Source organism: Corapipo altera, unplaced genomic scaffold (genome assembly GCF_003945725.1).
Source record: "Corapipo altera isolate COAL_440 unplaced genomic scaffold, ASM394572v1 59, whole genome shotgun sequence".
Taxonomy (NCBI): Eukaryota; Metazoa; Chordata; class Aves; order Passeriformes; family Pipridae; genus Corapipo; species Corapipo altera.
This window is the reverse complement of record NW_020884917.1, coordinates 988,212-1,001,080: the sequence shown is the minus strand read 5'-3', so window position 1 is coordinate 1,001,080 and position 12,869 is coordinate 988,212. Positions and strand designations below refer to the sequence as shown.

The 12,869-nt window shown below is 35.2% G+C and overlaps 2 protein-coding genes across 42 annotated transcripts in view; both read right to left on the bottom strand.

Annotated features, from left to right (window-relative positions):
* The window catches only part of UBP1 (upstream binding protein 1), a 53,442-nt gene extending 49,552 nt beyond the window's left edge, over positions 1–3,890 (bottom strand). For all 4 annotated transcript variants that reach the window (XM_027655837.1, XM_027655839.1, XM_027655838.1 and 1 more), the window contains exon 1: positions 3,791–3,890. In XM_027655837.1, the coding sequence (XP_027511638.1) occupies positions 3,791–3,870 (80 nt within the window). In that variant the 5' untranslated portion in view covers positions 3,871–3,890. The remainder of the gene's footprint in view (positions 1–3,790) is intronic.
* The window catches only part of CLASP2 (cytoplasmic linker associated protein 2), a 151,358-nt gene continuing 141,019 nt past the window's right edge, over positions 2,531–12,869 (bottom strand). For all 38 annotated transcript variants that reach the window (XM_027655814.1, XM_027655798.1, XM_027655796.1 and 35 more), the window contains 5 exons: positions 9,768–9,961; positions 8,866–8,994; positions 7,084–7,290; positions 5,831–5,947; positions 2,531–4,777 (listed from right to left, as the gene is read on the bottom strand). In XM_027655814.1, the coding sequence (XP_027511615.1) occupies positions 4,691–4,777; positions 5,831–5,947; positions 7,084–7,290; positions 8,866–8,994; positions 9,768–9,961 (734 nt within the window). In that variant the 3' untranslated portion in view covers positions 2,531–4,690. The remainder of the gene's footprint in view (positions 4,778–5,830; positions 5,948–7,083; positions 7,291–8,865; positions 8,995–9,767; positions 9,962–12,869) is intronic.

The following is a 12,869-nucleotide window of genomic DNA, read 5'->3' as shown; positions in this document are numbered from 1 at the left end:
CATGAAGGTATGTTCCTTTTTCCACTGAAGAAATATTTTCCATGTTTCATTATCCATAATTTTTTAAATCTTACTCCCTCAAAATATCCCCACTAGGAACATTTGTATCTACCTAAAACACATCAAGAGTTACAGAATTTTTATATTCAACAGAAATCATATTCAAAACTGCTTGCAAAACACCATTTTCCAAGTTTTCAAGAGTTACTGTTAAACAGCAGCTTACAGAGTTTCAATTCTGTCCCTTCAGTAGAGAACTTCCTAGTAAATACACTTATTATCCTAAAATCCTATCAGCAAAGGAAGACACTTCTTCAGCTGGCATAATCCAAGCTGCACAGCTTGGGAACCCTGATGTCTTAAAATATACTTAAACATACAAACGTATACGCAATACAGAAATAGAGTAAATGAAGTTTGATGTTTTTACCTGCCTGACTAGCATAATTAGTTCCTCAAACTTCCCACATTACTGAAAATCTTCCTTAACAAAAAAGAAGGTGGAACAAATACATAAATTATGAAGCAAATCTTCAAAGTATGTGCTTTTAACGAGTTGAAAAGCTTAACTGGGAAATGTAGGGAGGAAAATTTAAGACGTTTTCTTCAGTGAATGTAATATGAATATTGACTTTCATCTTACCTGGAAGTAGACTGGAACTACAAATCTGTTTGCTGTTTTAATTGAGAAAAAGTACTAGTTGTCATTCTTTAGATAATCCTGCAGTTCCCAAACGGCCTATTCATCCTCATCATATTTATGTTTATTGTGTTCTGTGTGTTTGCTGAATTCCAACCTGACACAGCCAGTGGAATCATTCTCACCAGCTACCATAGGGAGTAACTGTAGAGTAATTCACCATATTTATTCCCCAAGATTATTTTCTCTGTTCTGATTGTTTGAAAAGGGACAATGTCATATGCACAATTTGAATTCCTCTGCTGAAAATTAAAACCACGAGCAGTTTGGGCCTGCATTCTCAATAGAATTTTTACATGGGTAGGTTTGTGAATTTACTTAAATGTTTAAGCATTCATAGAAACTACTAAGAATATGTAAGTATTTCAGGATACAAATGTTTGTTCTTTTTGCTCTGGGACTCAGACCACAAATAATAAACACAACTCAATCTGTTCCAACCTTTATCTTCAAAAACAAACAAGCAAGCCAACTCAGGAAAATTTACATCATCAGCTCTCCTTTCAATTTACATTTATTATCCCAACTTCCTTGCTTCAGCTGAACATAATGTGTTACTCAAAATTCTTTAAAGCAAATGACATCAAAGCCTGAGACATCCAAGATATGCATTTCTTATCCTGATTCTGCATGTAGCTTTCCTTCTCCTTCTTTTTTTAAGCCCAAACTCAACCTTTAAGATTTACATTTCGGTATCCAAATGACTGCAATGACCTGTCCTGACAGGATATTAGAGAGAACATAAAGAACCCCTTTCTGAAAGAACAGCAACTTAGACCTGTCCTAGTTTTTCCCAGATCTTTATGCTAATCCATTAGAGAAACCACCTCCAGCAGGAACATAAGGCATGACTAATCACTGCTTGAATTTAACTGAGCTAATGTCTATTTATAATATAGGAAATGAAGGCAAAAGCAATGCAGTGAATCTGATAACTGGCTGCCGTGGAAATAATTTTCTTTCCAAATTCTTACATTCTGATGGCTTCATGTAATATAAACAGATTTTACATGTTTACAAAGATAGCAACCCCATCTTTGTTGGAAACAGAACTAGTCATATCATGAGTAAAATATTAATTTAAATATATTGCATTCAGATTTTTAATACATGGGATATCTCCATTTAAAGATGGCTTAAAAGCAAAACTAATGAAAAAACTTTTATGTAAATATCTTTCTCCCCCCCACCTGGAGCAAAATTTTTCAGTCATACAGGACCATTTCTTTCTTACTAACTTTTGTTTACACATAAAAAAACTAAGTTCCATCCAGAATATATACTGTATGTTTCAATAACTTATATTTTCAGTATGAAATAGCATCTTCAAAAAGATGACAAATAAAGTCATCTTGCAATGATCCTCTGGAAAGAAATATTACCTACAGAAAATGCAGAAATAACATACAGGAAGGACTATTAAGTTTAGAATTTGTGCAATTTTTTTAAGTGACCTTTTGTATAATCAAAATGTAACAACTACAAGACTGTAGACTGAAAAATATTTTTTTAAATATTAAAAAAATAAAATGCAAATGATGTATAATGTGCAAATAAATGAAATAATAAACAAGAAACCTGCCTAGATGAAGGAAACTGTGTTCATAAAGACTCTATTCAATTTTTAAAAAATTTGTCTAGCACACCTATATTCACAGCATGTTCTCAAATGCCAAGTCAGATTTAGTAACAAGAGTATATAAAGAAACATCATTTGGACACACAAAACATGAAGATAAGGATAATTTTTTTTAAAACCAATGTTGTATCAATCACATTTATAATTTTTCTTATAGCATGTGATCAAATAAAGCAGAAAACCAGAATGTATACATTGCTAATCTTTTAAGTAATGTTATGTACATTTTATTGCCAGTATATGCACAATGGTAAGCATAGAACTATAAATACACAATGTAATTAAACAGTAGAAAACAACAAGGATGTTACACGTAACAAAGGAAAGAAAGAGGAGATACTATTTTCTTGATGTAGCTGCTAAAAAGGGCTAGCAATGTGTTATGACAGTCTTGGTTTTAAGTCTTTACATATATTTCTACAACTTTTCCTCCAAATAAATCTCTGCAATGGCATTGCTTCTTTAATAACCACATCTTAGCTCTTTCTATTGCATTCACTTCAGACTAAAGTAAAAACAACCTTTCATGTAACTACAAGCATCTGACTTAATTTTTTTTATTCAGTTTTGTTTTTCAGGGTTCCTAGCAAGTAATGTGTGTAAGTAGTTTCTTATGATATTTGGCTGCAATGTTGAAGAGTAGAGTTCAGAATACATATTAAGTGATAATTTGGAAAACAAAAATAAAGAAGATTTTTTTTCTGTAGATAGTTTTTCTACTGGGTGCTATATGCAGCAGCTCAGTCAAAAATTAGTCACCCTGAAGAGGTAGAGAGAATTTTAGCCTAGCATAGATCATCATCCTTGGCACCACAATTTTCTCTCTTATCAGGATACACTTCCTACAACTAGACAACATCACAATCAAAGGGAAGAAAGTCAGGAAAAAAAAAGGTCCACCATTCCTGGGAAGGGCACTGTTTCATCCCATTTCTCAGTTAAATCAGCTTGCTGCTTATATCAAAAACATGAAAATAAAATTAAAAAAAAAAAAAGAAAAAGACAACATTTAGGGACACAGTTACTTATCTTTGTTCTCTTTCCATTATCAACTTCATAAATACAAAGAACCATTATTCACAATATACTAACTCTTTTTCAAAAATGGAAAAACAAACCCTTGAAACATTTCCACACCTTAATCCAGATGGGTCTTGAGGATGCTATTCAAGAAAACCATGCAAATAATTTGGTGCAGCTTTTCCTACTCATCCAAAATATATATTCTTCTTTAAATTAAAAGGTGGCAAGATCCATAGCATTTGTGACTATTCCCCCACCTCCCCCCATTTAAATTCAATGCAGAAAATCTTGGTGCTTTTAGGAAGGTAAGGAATAAATAGTTTTCTGCACTGTTGTCATAAAATCCCATGTGAGTTACAATACAAGACTACTTGTTCCAGCAAATTAGGTCGAGAGGAAACATTCTAGTGATAAAGATAAGTACATACTGAGCATGCTTGGGCAGAGCACTCCATTCTGAAGCATCCTGCTTGAAGAACGAAAGGTGACAAGGATGGTTCAGGTCCATCAAGTGACCATTAACTCTGCTGCTCGCTAGCAGACTGCCACGCTATCACCAGGTCGGCAGTGCTACCCTGGGAGGGCTGTCTTCCACATAAGAGGTACTGGTTGTACCAGTCCTCTGCTGTGCACACTAAATTCTTATTTATGCAACAAACATACAACCAATGAACAATATCACTTTTACAGAACTGGATCAATCCAGCTTTCTTTTTATAGGCATATTTCTCAATCTCCAGAATATCCCAAACAAGCTGTAAATAAGATGATGAACCACCAACACAGTGAACGAGTCTCACTGCAGTTCAGACTAGTTCAGCCTTGTTTCACATCACTTCTTGTTTCTAGCGAAGGACATGATACTCAAACAAAACAGCAATAAAAAAGTAATGTTATCTGCAGCTGAGTAAAGCAACAGAATTTATATTTTAACTTCTGAAGCTTAAAGCATACCTTTTTAATTAGCATTAAAAAAATCTTTTTTAATACAGTAACACTGGCAAAAGTTAATGGGAAGACACAGAGGATTATGAACAGGGTAACTGATGGATAAGATTATTTTAAAATTTTATTCTGCTTTGATCAACTTATGTTAACACTGTTTTTCCTTGGATTTGGAATAATTCTATTGCAACAGTCACATGCAGGCTGAGGACAGCCATTGGTTAAAGAAAAAAAAACCAAAAAAACAAAAACCCAAAAAAAAAAAGGGGGGAAAAAAATAAACCCAAGAAAAAAGTTCCAGAAGTTGTATGTAAGGATTTTCCTTTCACTGAAGAGGGCCTTGCCCTTGCTTTAGGAGACCTGGGTAACTCTTGTCAGCTTCATTAGCTTTGTCCAGACATATCTGCTGCTGTATCTCCTGCTCCAGAGCCTGTTTGTGCACGTTTGATGTAAAGGTTCAATAATTTCATCTGCAAATTTAAGACAAATTCACTTTGTTTAGTATTTTCGAACTGTACAGACAGACTACAGGAATGGTACAAAGGAGACATTAATCCTTTTTCTTTTCCCCCCAAAAATTATATTTTATACAGCTGATTCCAAGGGAACATACTTGCCAAAGAAAACATCAAACACAAGCAAAATTTGTCACAAAGAAAGTGCTCAAGTTTCTTCAAGGATATAAAGAAGACTATTATCTAAGGTAGTTAGATTAAGATAGATGGAATAATTTCCTCAAATTACAATGCTGTTCTAAATATGATTATGTTGATTTTTTCTTTTAAATTAATATTAAGGTTTAAGCCTCTAGTCAGAGTTGTTGATGCTGGTATTTACTAAAACTTCCAGTATTGTCTAGAATCACTTTAAATACAATCATTGCCAGAGAGTATTTTTAAGATATAACAGTCTTTACAGATAAAGAAAATTAACTGTCCCACTTTATTCCCAAGGACAAAGAAATTCACAATTAACAGTCTACATGCAAAAAACTGCATGTAAAAGATAAAATCATAAATACCCTGAAACAAAAAGGACCACAGTCTGATTACTATTATTTCAAATTAGAGGTTCTGAAAGGACTGATGAAAGTAAAATAACAAGGAGGAAGGATAAATAAAACTTCTGTATCTAACAACTACATATTACATTCCTTGTTTTCCAATCAGAACTTGCATGAAAAACAAGACAGAAAAACATTGATAGGAAAAGCCATACCGAGTATAGCCATTATCCCTACTACCTGCATACAAGTAACAAAACACATTAAAAAGCAGTAAGAAATATAGCTTAATAATTATCTTGATGCCAAAGTTTGTACTCTTGCATAAATAAATACATACAGACTTTCAGTTTTCCATATTTTATGGTGAAGTTACATTAATGCTCAGAAGGTTTCAGCAGTCCTGATATTCTCCTTCAAGTACATAATTTATTGAAACTTTCTGGCAATGGCAACCAAAATGCAAATGCATACATGCAATTATGAACCCAGATTTCTTTAAATGGTATCTTTTACTTACTTTACTGCCAGTGAGTTGACTGAGATGCGGTTTTAGTTCATCACCAATTACTGCATGAATGGCTACAAGGCAGAAAACACATGCCTTACGAACGCTGCTCTCTGAATTATCATAACCCTAGAAAGCAATAAAATTAACATTAATACCTTATCAGTTAATGATTAAAAGCCTCAGAAAGCTATTTACTTATTTACTGTAATAAATACATCGAAGTGTACAGTAAATTAATGCTAGTGTAGCCCAATAAAGCATTCCAACAACAAAACAAACACGCAGATACAGAGTATGCAGTTAAAAAGCAGGCTGCTTATTAATCACCATTGATAATCATTTTCCAGGCTGAATTTAAAACCCACACAATCCTGTTCATAAGTTACACTGAAAACAGAGCTGCTGTCATGCAATAGGGGAGCATGTTACGAGAACTGTTCTAGATTATACAGATATTTACTTAAAGCAGAAGACCACTCACAGTTTAGAGCTTCCTAACTCTGAAAGAAGAACTCTCATAACAGCTAAAGATTCTTTTGTTAACACTCATCTCTTTCTTTAATGATTTTTGTTTCTTTTGCCACTTTGCTAGCATCCCATGCCTGGCTGTCTCACTCAGACTCCCTTCTCAGAGGGTCACTTCTCTGCCTCTACCTTCCTGCAGATAGATGTATGGATCACACCCATTAAAGGCAGACATCTGCAGAATTCAGCTGCCAACTCTGAAAAGTCTATCCATCAGACGGAATATTTTGGATCTTGATAAGGTAGGAAAGAATTTATTTTTAAAGACAAAGGAAGAGAAACCTCTGATATTCTTCTTGTTTTATTTAACTATCCCCAAACAACTGCTTCTTTCCTCTCGCCTCCCCCAAACCCCAAGTGATAAAACCCAACATTACACACAAATACAACATGAAGAATTTCAGACCAAATTATATAACCTAGAAAAAGGTACAAACAACAAAAATTACTTTGTAACTAAAAGTATCTACCAAGTTTAACTATAACCAGTGCTTTATATCCCACTGATATTTCCTTTGAGTACTAATCACAGTTATAATTTAGCTACTTGCTAATCAAAGAGTTTGTTCCCACTATGAGTTATTTTGGGTTAAGGCAGCCATCAACAATCAGACACATGAAATCCTTCATGAGAACCAAGCGATACTATTTCCAAAAAGTCTTTGCAATTCTTAGGTATACACTTTTTTTTCTGGTTTGTTTATTTTCCTCTCTTTTCTTCTTTCTTCTCTCCTTACCTGTATTAGACCTGGCACAATCTCTGGTAGAAGCTGAGTAAGGGTTTCTTTAGATACTCTTTCTATAACTTTTGTCTGCATTTTGATTGCAGCCAGATTAATGGGGTAATCTGCAGTTTGGATAATTGGACAGAGAACTTTGATGCACTGATCTGGGCTAATGGAAGTGGCCAGCATGGAAGCAGCTTCTTCAGCAGATCTCACCACCTATTGAAAGAATAAGTAAAAGACAGAAAAATGATTTATATGAGACTGGTACATTATAGTTTGTTGTCTGGCACTAAATGGTTTTGAGTATAAACATTTCCTATCAAGAACTCTACAATATTGTAGAAATATGTGAAGAGGTAATTGATTCCAACTGGTGGACATAATTTCTTAAAAACACAACTCTTTCCCATATTACCTTTGCTGGCATGTAATTTCTTGTCATTTGTTATTGTTTGTTAGGTTGGTGATCACTGATAAAACATGTTTTCACATTCATTTCAAAAGCATGTTTAATGATATGCCTAGACTGCCATTTCTAGAAGTCAATCTAGCTGTTTTTCTTCCCCTCTGTCTTTGAAAGAAACTACGACAAAGAGAGTACGTTAATCCTGAAGAATATGAAGAACAAGCAGAACAAGAGTAATTAGGTAGGAGGTCGAAAGGTACACAAGCTCAAGACACAACAAGGGCATAAGAGAGAAAATTAACATCTGATCTTCATATTAGTGCTGCGGTGGCACCTGTTATCTAGCAGGAGAAACCACTGTACAAAATGATGGTGGTTTGTACACCAATGATGTACAAAAACCTCCATAACTGTTTCTTTCCATCCTTGTGCCCTTTACTCTCTCTCATAACACACGAAGCCATGAGAGAGAAAAAAGCACAGCCATAGAGAAGGAATGATGGGGACATGACAATTTAATAAATACACTACATGAAACAAATCAAGAGGGTGCAGGGAAAAGAGAAATGAGTATCAGGTGAGTGATAATGTCAACTGGCATGGAAGGAATCGCAACTGACTTCAAAACCTGAAAATCCACATAAAGTTTCACAGAGTAAGTGGCCTTGCATGGGGAAGACATACTCATTTAATAATAAACCTGGATTCTTTCCATGGCATCAGTGACACTGATGCCAACTTCTTAACAGTGGGCTGGTTACTGTATTTGTGTTTCTTATATCCACATGCATTACCCTTTACTGTACGCAGGCATCACAAATACTTTCGAGCAAGGTTACAGTTACCCTTCTTCTGCATCCCCTCACTATTCTTGGCTACAACCAACTCCCCCTTTGATACCTTCCTGTGCATTTTCCCCTTACACCATCCACAGCCATGCTCTCAAATGGTGCAGAGCTGGCTGAAAGCGGAAAGGGTTGACAACTCCTTGTCATGTTTAGTCTCATCTCTCAACCATAAACCTTAATGAAATCCAAAAGCTTGTTACAGAGCTCCAGAACACCTATATTTGGCTTAAGATGCCAAACAAGGGAAAACTTTTTTTGAGTTACTCCTTGAAGAGCTATAGTGATACACTGTTGGTTACACTGCCCCCTTGAATGGCACCTAAGGTAATTGTTGTTAGGGCTGATATTAACCATTTGAGCACTTTTAAAACTGCAGGTTGGTTTTTCTTTTCTTGCATACCCATGTTAAATATATAATAATATGCCTGTTATTAAACAAATTACTTCATCAGTAAGAGCTAGACATTTTCTGGACAGCTGTTTCATCTTGTAATAATTTGTCATAACCTTAAACAAATGAAATAACTGATTACTAACCTCCTTATGAGGATCCTTATGTGCTTCTAACGTCTTCATGATCGTGAGCTCTGCGTAATTCTTAAACCTTGCTGGCTGGTTTCTTAGAATTTCTCTTAGAACTTTCAGAGCCAAAGCTCTAATTGCATGCTAAAGATTCAATATGAAATTAAATGAGTTATGTATCTTTAAACAGACAAATGCTTTAACATTTGTTGAGCTGCTGAAAAAGTCTTTAATAATGGAAAAATATTAGATTATGCTCTGCACATATATACAGTCTGAACTTTGTGTTAACAAATAAAACTAGGAAAAAAAACCTTCTCAATTTTTTTTTTTGCAGAAAATTCAGGTGGCATATCATAAACACACTGCTAAACTAATCTGAATTATCTAGGCTACCCAGAAGTTAACTTGCAAACACGAGGGTTGACAAAACTGTCATGCAAATACATTTTTGTATATGATTTTTTTTTAAAATTAAACACAAGCATTGGTGTCTTTTTGATCCTCAGTAATTTCAAACACATGGCCTCTGCAGAGAACAATTACATAGAACTCAGTCTCTTAACAATAAGCATTACTGTGTTTTAGAAATATATTTTTAAATGCTTTGCCACACATGATGTTTTGATACTCTAGATTCCTTCAGAGGCTATTAACAGGCCAGCTTTGAAGCCCAGTGAAAAAACACTTCATTCAAACTATCGTGTCAGAATCAACAAATAGGAATACTGAAGAAGGTAAGTATCACTGATGCCCTTTTCACCATCAGAGCTCTCAGACTTCATGACATTTTTGTATTTCCACAGTTTGGTTTTTTTTAAACACTCATTGGAGTTTGTGCCCTTTCAAATTTTAAAGATACTGAAAGTAAGCTATGTGCTTTGTTAACATTTTTAACTGGGTTAATCTAAATTTACCTCTTTATCTCCAAGAGTTTCAAGCAGCAAAAGTAGTATTGTTTTGAAGTGCTCATCCCAAACACTAAAGGACTCTTCCGGAGTTAACTTCATGAGCTCGTACAGGGCAGCCTTTCTTTCCTCAACTCTCTCATTATGGTTTGATAACTCTTTCAGTAACTCAGCAACCAGATCAGAATGGTCCATGGAAGGCTCTGTCAAAAAGGAATACACAGACACAGTTCCTTGGTCACTGCAAATAAATATTAGTGCATGTTGTACAACTGAAGAATATTTTCTACGATGGCTAGCTGGCTTTCTAGCATGCTCCCATTTTTTTCCCAAAATTTGTCTGCAAAAATTGCAATTTGGCTACCACTTTTTCAGTACAGCCAACATTCCTGAACAAGCTTACAATCACCAAAACACCCCTACAATGATATTGTGAAAAAAGCAAACCCTTGCAGGCTATTTTACTGCTAGAGTTTTTATGCTTGCAGTATCCAAATCTGACCTACACTGAAGAGCCACCTTTCCCATATGACCCTTCCATCCCTTTTCTCTGTCAGTATTACAGAACTGTTTAGCATTTTGTAAGTCATGATCCCACAACAATAGCTAGGCTGCCAACACAAAGGCAGGGGGAAAAAATGTACAACAATGGTGCTTGGTACAAAATAGCTGAAATAAAAGCAAATCAGGCCATCTGTCCCATGGAGACTCCCAACAGCAAGCAATTACGAGATGGTCCTGGATTTTAGTTTTGATTAGAGAGGATTCTATGATGATGGATAAATGTATTGGTGACACATGCCATATTTATAAACACTGGACTTCAAACAAAGGTATCTGCAAATAGTCACGAAATTTAAAAATGAGTCTTAACGAAAATTAAATATCAAGTTGTTGCCTTTATTCCATCATTGAGACCCACTTAGCCTGTAAGAAAGAAACGCATATAGCTTCCATCTTTGCACTGAGACTTAACAGAAACATGTATTTTTTTCTGGAAAAAGTTTGAAATTTCTGGCATAAAACGCACATGTTCCTGCATTGCATCTTTTCTGAAATGCTTCCATTTATTAACACACAAAATACATTCTCCATAACAAATTAATTATATCATATACTGAGAAACCACAGCCCTTGAACATCTTGTATTCAATACTGCAACTTGTAAATACTGTACAAAGCACTTGCACAAAGAAAAAAGCTGAATACCATAGAATCAAGTATCTTAAAATCACACGTCAGTTACTATGAAAATCATGCTGTTTTTGAACCCCACATTCCTATTTGCATTGTTTTGCATGAATAACAGGAGCACAAGCACCTGAAAGCAAACTGCAAGCACTTCTGCTATCTCTATATTAATGGATGATTAATGCTTGACTAAAGGACAGAGTGAAGTTGCATTAGGTGAGTTATTAATCAGCAGAGATGAGCAGAATGGACAATTGCTTTTACAGAATCAAGATCATTATTTTTATTGCCAGAACTATTATGCATATTCTACCAAACTGTGAGGATTACAGCTAGAGCAAATCCTATTTCAGGGAATGCATATTGCCACTTAATTAGCAAAACTACCCATATCATTTAAAATAAAGTATTTTCACTGTGGTGTCATCTTTAATGTATGGAGGGAAGGGGTAAAGACAGGGGAATGCAACAGCCATGCCCATGCAGAAGTAAGGGGAAGAAAGAAGCTTCATTAGTCGAGGAAATAACTGAAATTCCTGAAAAACATGAAGATAACCAAGAAGGGTGTGCCTTCACAGTCTGTATTTTCCATTCCTTTGTACGACTTCGCACCTAGTGTTTGATTTCCAAACATTCTCCAGATAAGAATGGAGAAGCAGGAAAGAAGTCATGTTCAAAGTCTACTCTCAAAATTTCTTTTTCAGAAAGAAAAAAAAACACAAATGAACAAGAGCAGATGCAGTTCCTTCATTTGAATTAATTAAAATATGCATTAGAGAGTTAAATATTTGATGAAGAAGAGCTCTTCTCAAACCAATCAAATAATATTTTTTTGTCAGGATAAACAGTGTAGGGGTTCAAAGGGAACATACAGGTATATCCTCAGTTTAGGAAAGATTTTCCTACTGTCACCCATAGCATCTTAATACAAAAGGCATGCAAACATGGTGACCATGTTTGCAAAAAGCAAAAAAGCAAATGAGGCTGGTGCAAAACTTGATGAATTACTTGCAGGGGGACTGGACTATAAATGGCTTTCTACTAATCTAGGGGGATACAAGTGATGTCCTTGCTCAGGTCTGTGCAGAGCCTGGTTCTGTTTGATGCTTTTGTTAATAGTATAGAATGAATATAAAATATGCAGATGACATCAACTTAAAAGCAACTGCAAACATTCTGGAGAACAGGATAAAAATTGAAAATTATCATGGTAAATCAGAGTAATGGTCTGAAAGAAAAAATGATGCTAAGGGTAAGGCGAGACACAAAAAGCAGAAATCTTAAGCCCATATACAAAGTGGCAGGTAAAAAGGAAAATGTTTGGAAAACACTATCCATGGAAATAAGCTAAAATAAATAGTTTCTTTAGAGAAGAACACTGCTTTTCAAACAGACACTGGGAACTGCTTTTAAGGAGTTTGGAAGTGACTTTGAAAGCCAGGTTTCCCTATGCTTCAGCATTTCCCCCGGGAAAAAACAAAGTGCAAGTGGTTGGAAGATTTAGGCTGCTACTCTGAAAACCTTTTTATGGTAAGAGAGGCAAAACACTCAAATGATCATGTGAAGTTACACTGTGACATCTCCTCTACTGGAAATTTTCAACTTCTAGACAAACCATCTGCAGAATACACGTTTGTATCCCAGTGCTGCTGACAGGACTATATCAGTAGCTAAGGTTTTCCCATCTATCCCTGTTCCTCATCTTTCTCCCAGTAATACACAACAGGATAGCTGGGAGTCCAATACTAACATAATTTTGTCATGAACAGGTAGCAATTCTCTGGAGCTTCTGAAAACTGAAATCTGATGTCCAATGAGCCCTTTAGGTTTATGGGAGAAGCATGTAACTCCCAACTGAGAAACTGTAAGCACAAAGTATTTTGCCAAGTGTATCTTTTCTCATTAAGACTTTTTCCAAGC